At 35.6% G+C, this 5,864-nt stretch overlaps 1 protein-coding gene across 1 annotated transcript; it reads right to left on the reverse strand.

The window, feature by feature from the left end:
• Positions 1-4,421: 4,421 nt before the first annotated feature.
• LOC131402474 (olfactory receptor 5D18-like) lies at positions 4,422-5,449 on the reverse strand (the record flags this gene model as incomplete). The annotated part of the gene is made up of 1 exon (XM_058537209.1): positions 4,422-5,449. A coding segment is annotated over one exon (1,028 nt), but the record flags the coding sequence as incomplete, so codon positions are not given.
• Between the last annotated feature and the right edge of the window lie 415 nt (positions 5,450-5,864).

The raw sequence follows: 5,864 nt of genomic DNA on the forward strand, positions 1-5,864 counted from the left end.
CATCCTGCCATTTTGTAAAGAACATGGACTTAAGGAAACAGTTCTCATTAGTTCAGATTCACCCTTTGTCATTTATTATATATGTAGCTTCAGCAAATTGTTTGATTTTATGAGCCTCAATTTTATCATCTATGAAATGTGGATAATAGCACTATGCTAGGTCATTTAATATTTTTAGCATGAACATCTTAAATAAGATTTGACTTTAAAATATCTGAGAACAAATTCTACATCTAGCTAAAGCCTCCACAAATATCAGCTCCCTTCCTCCATGATTTTTTAATGCTGTTGCTCTCCAGAACAACAGCATCAGTTTCAAGTTTTGAAAATGTTGGCAGAACAAATTGGGAAAGTCATTTTAAAAAGGGTTTTATGTCCTGAACTCCCTTTAATTTCAGATTTTTCACTCAGTCTGGGAGTCACAATTGTATCCATTTCTAATCCACTGATATATAATCTTCATTGTCCCTTCCTTTGCTAACCCCATCTGGTTCTTTCTGACTCTTTTTTCGCCATCTCATATGTTTGACTGTGGAAAAGCCAATCAAGAAAAAACGAAAAAAGAGAAATATTCAAAATGTACCCCTCTCTTCATTTCCACTGTACTCAACTATCCACTCTTCTGGATATAAGATTTCTAACTATGCTGCCACACTACAGTCCAATCCGTAAGATTAACTTTTGTTGACTCTCACTTAGCCTGGAATGCAATAGTGTAGAGGTTTGGGAAGGCATTTTATACTAAAGGAATCAAATTGGAACTCATTAGCTTGGATTTCTATATTTCTAGGAACTATATAACCATATCCTTTTGTCACCTCAAGACTTCGTTCACATGGTATTTTAAGTCCTTACCGTACAAAAACAAGTCATTTCTATCTTCTAATCTTCCACTATGTATGCCTCTGAAATGGCACCTCTCCTCTTGTTCTCTCACAGTGTCATCACTTCACGAGTTACTACACAGCTATTCTAGAAGAACATTGCTGGTTAATCTAAACGTCTTTTCTCTTACTCTATTTCCTTTCCCTCAGATCATCACAGCATGCCTGGTCTGGCAAACCTTGCTATTTTTATGTGTAGGTGTATGTCTGTGTGCATATGTATGTGTGTGTGTGTGGGGGGTGGTGTTAGCTTTTTCCCTGAAGAATATCACTCCTTTAGGACAAGACTTACACTTAACATTTCTTCCATGACCCCTAATGTGCTTAACATAGACATATTTTCAACTTCAGGACAATGGTCCTGGGAATAACAAAAGTAGAATTTAGGCTGTTGATGATAACCACTAGCCAGTGGATATTGCTGTTAGTCAGCTCATATAGATTTTTCCCGTCAAAAATTTGCTAGATTCCAAGATCCCTCACTTCAGAATGAAAAGACGACCCTACGTAGAATCAACTCACCAAAAGCCATATATTCCTGATGTATTTTTTCTTGAGGTCCTCCTTGCTAGTATTAATAAGCTGCATACATATTCTGTTACAAAACTGAAATTTTCGTTTAAATTTTTCCAGTCCTTTAGTCAGATAGTCGATAGCTCTTGCAAGATATGACTTAATGAAGATACCAATAAATGTCATTTTTGCCTCTGTCAAGAAATTTTAGAGGATGCATAGAGATGTCCTTGAGGAATAGACAAACCTGGAAACTATACTCCATGATCGTGTTGTTTGTTTTGTATCTAACTACCTGACCTTGGGGACACAGGCCCTGGAGACTCCTGACAGAGCTTGTTATCATGAGCTACAAACAAAATAATTAGGGGAAACTTCCTCTTCTGCAACTTGGAATATAAATTCTTCTAAATCATTAACATGTGAGTCTTTATGTCTTAAAAAATACTTTACTTCTGTATAGAGGCTATAATTCTTAAAGTCATGAAAAATTATAGTCACATCTATTCCAATGACTCCATAATTATAGTTGATATGAGATGCTTTTTAGTCTCTTTATTTTGCTTAAGTGTTGGCACATGTATTTATATAGAAACACATTTAACATTTTACTGTACATATTTTTACATTCAACTATTTAGGCTTATTGTTTGTTGCATCCTGAATATGCATTCCTTCAGCTGGGTTTGGGAGAGTGGGGTTGTGTAATTTATCCCCATCTTGGCTACAGACCCAGCTGTATTCTTCAGTTCGGCCACAGGGGTCATAGTGTTGATATTTTAAATCCATCTATGTGATTCCTGCACCTACTCTTCCAGGACACAGATCAGGAAAGAAAGAAAGTGGTGTTAAATATTGACATATCCTGACACAGGCCTTCAAGGAAAAACAGACACATTTATACATACTACAGCCAAAATTGTAAAAGAATAATCCATAGATTTTTTAAAAAAATTTTTGCATTACATTTGTGTAAATTAATTGCTCATTCAAGAGTGGTTACCAAAATAAACGAACATCCTGTTCTACAAGGATTTTGCAACTATTCACACTTTTTTGTTTTTGTTTTATTTTCCACTAAAAGACAGAAAACTAGAGTACCAGATTACAAGTTACTTAACTTCAAAATAAATATTTAAGAAAATTATATTTTAATTTTTATCCTCGAAACCTTACTGAATATACCAAATGTGGCATGATGCATGCTCAAACTTCTTAAATCCTTTTTGTATTTTTAAAGATCTTTACTAAACTACGCACACACATACACACACGCTCACACACAGATTTTTATAGTACCTGATAGGAACAGTTACTTATGTCCTCCAGTTGATAAACAACTAAAAATTAAAGTAAATCCTTTGTTACTATTGCAATACAATATATGTGTTGAGAATGTGGCTGTATGTCCCTAAAAAGTAAGTTACATAAGACACATGATTTGATGTAAAGCAATCTGGTAAAGAGCATTCAATTTCCATACAGAAATAAAACTCTAAATCATGAGACGAAACAAGTAACATTTAATGGGTTGAATTAGAACCATAACACATGGATATTGCTCTACTCTCTGCTTGTAAACCTTCATCATGATTAGTAAGACCCATGTAGAAAAGAGAAGTTCTTATGTTTAATCTCAACCTGTCATTTGCTTAAAGCAACGCAATGACCTATCAGTTATCAGAAAACTTTGGTAAAACCTGTCCCAGTCATGGCTTATCAGTTACCTGCCATTGAGTTACCTGGCATTATCAAGAAAGACTGTGTTCCTTGAGGTAAATGTTTTAGTCAACCTTCAGTAGAGTTAGAGCTAACTTCTACACTTCTCTCTATGCCCCTGACCACTGACTTGGAATTTTACAGTTCTACAAGAGGTAGATGACTTTCTCACACTTTGACTTTGGACTTAGCAGTGTGTTTTGCTTTAATTCATAAAATATTGGCAGGTGAGACCCCAACAGGGGCTTGAAATATGCTTTTGTTGTTGGGCCTATTTTATTGTGACTCAGCATTCAACATAGACCATTAGCCAAGTGGTCCAACGAAGACGACATACAAACAGGCCTGTAGCTTGAAGGTTAGTTCATCTGGTTAGATCAGTGTTGACACTCAAGTGACCCAGTTGGTATCAGCAAGCTACCTCAACCAAGTGACTGATTCAAAATGATTGTCATTGTTGCATGCCCCTGGAGTTCACGATTGTTTGCTTTCTATCTATAAATCACTAGTGCCTGAAAAAGATCTATGCATTGTATTATCAATATACTGGTTGCTGTATTGTCCTATCATGGGGGAAACCGAGTAAAAGACACTGGGGTCTGTCTATATTATTTATTACAACTTAAAATAAATCTAAAATTATGTCAATAAAATTTCCATAAAATAAATTAAAAATTATACAACCACATTGACATGAATGGAAATCCAATGTGATGGGCACATTTCCGAAATGTGTATCATTTTCTTGTGCTAGTACATAGAAAGAAAATATTATATATTTGGTTATACTGCCAATTATAATTTAACTACACCATATTCTGGACTTTATAAGGGAGATATATTTCTTATTTACTTTTGCTTGTCTGTGAATCTTTCATCACTAAGGTGGTTCTTACGGAACTAAATAAAATCATTTTTAGATATTTAGGGTTTTATGTTGAACAGCTCTTAATGTACTACTTTTATTTGAAGAAGTAAAATTCCCCACTGTAAGCTATAACCCTTCAGATCACCTCAAAAATCCCACATGACTTAAATTGAACTGAAATCTGTCCTGGGCAATCAGACAATCATGTATACTAACACAGAGACCTTTTTATTCCAATTTCTAAATCAAAAACTTAGTTTAAGTAGTCTAAACTTTTACCCCTAACATTATTTGTAATGTTAAAATTATTTTACTAAACATTAGAGGGATGAAATATTGGACTGTCAATTACAAGGTTACCATAGATTCATGTACTGCTTTGTTATTGAAAAACTCTTACCAGTAACCTCAAAAGGAAATAATGAATATTTCTCTCTTTACATTTTATCACAGAACAATTTAGTATTGATTAACTTGTTGACTGTATCTTTCACATCTTTGTTCCTGAGGCTGTAGATCAGTGGGTTCAGCATGGGGATGACCACTGTGTAAAGGACAGAGGCTACCTTGACCCTGAGCCATGAACTTTGGGAGTTAGGAACACAGTAGAGAAATAGGATGGTCCCATGGAAAATGGTAATGGCTGTTAGGTGGGAGGCACATGTGGAGAAGGCTTTGTGGCGTCCCTCAGTTGAAGACATCTTCACAACAGTGATGAAAATAAAAACATATGAAGTAAGAATGATCATCAGGCTGCTTATTTCATTAAATGTGGCAGAGACTAAAGCGATCTTCTGGCTAATATAGGAGTCAGAGCAAGACATAGAGACAATGGCAGCGTGCTCACAGACAAAGTTATTTATGGCATTCTTTCCTCTGAAGGATAATTCCAAGAGAAAGTAGGCATGGGTCAGGGAACAGACTGTACCCCAAGAGTATGTTGCACCCACCAACAAGGAACAAAGCTTCTGAGACATTACAACTGTGTAGAGAAAAGGGTTACAAACTGCCACAAGTCGGTCATACGCCATCACCGCCAACATGAACATTTCTGTCACCACAAATATGCATGCAAAGAAGAATTGCATGATGCATCCTGTGAAGGAGATGGTTCTGTCTTCCACAACCAAGTTTTCTAATAGTTTGGGTGTAACTGCGGTAGAGTAACAGAAATCCACAAAGGATAAGTGGCTGAGAAAAAAGTACATGGGGGTGTGGAGTTTGGGATTGATCTTGATAATCGCGATCATGCCCAGGTTCCCCAGCACAGTGATGGTGTAGATGGTTAGGAACAATAGGAACAGGGGCACCTGCAGTCCTGGATATTCTGAGAAGCCCAAGAGAATGAACGTGACTTCAGCACTCTGGTTTTCTTGGTTCCTGTGGACAAAATAGGAAAGTTGATTCAGAGAAATGAGAAATAAAATTTGGATAAGGCAGGTTAAAACAAGGAAATGTTGAGAGACTTAGTGATTAGTTATATATAGTGTTGTGGAAAACTCTTAGTTTCAACTATTACATTATTTAAAAACTAAAATTTACTCTTAACACAATTTTAGAGTATGAAATCTGTGCAAATGGTATAAAAAAGACAGGTGAGAGAGGAAGAAAAAAAATAGAGTTGACTTTGTTATATTTCAATGATCAGACTCAGGATCCTCAGAGGCTGTTGACTTCATGAGAAGGACTAGTCTAGCTTTTTGCATGAATTTTAGTTTAGTTAGAATGCTTGTTTTGGAAGAAATACATAAGTTTCTACAATTTCTTCCCTGACAACTTTTTTAACTCTGAGAACTTAGAATTCAAAAGAAAATTAATGACCCAGCAAAGCGGTTGAGTTACAATTTTTTTTTTTTACTATTATTGCTATAACTACTTCT

Source organism: Diceros bicornis, unplaced genomic scaffold (genome assembly GCF_020826845.1).
Source record: "Diceros bicornis minor isolate mBicDic1 unplaced genomic scaffold, mDicBic1.mat.cur scaffold_1103_ctg1, whole genome shotgun sequence".
Lineage (NCBI taxonomy): Eukaryota > Metazoa > Chordata > Mammalia > Perissodactyla > Rhinocerotidae > Diceros > Diceros bicornis.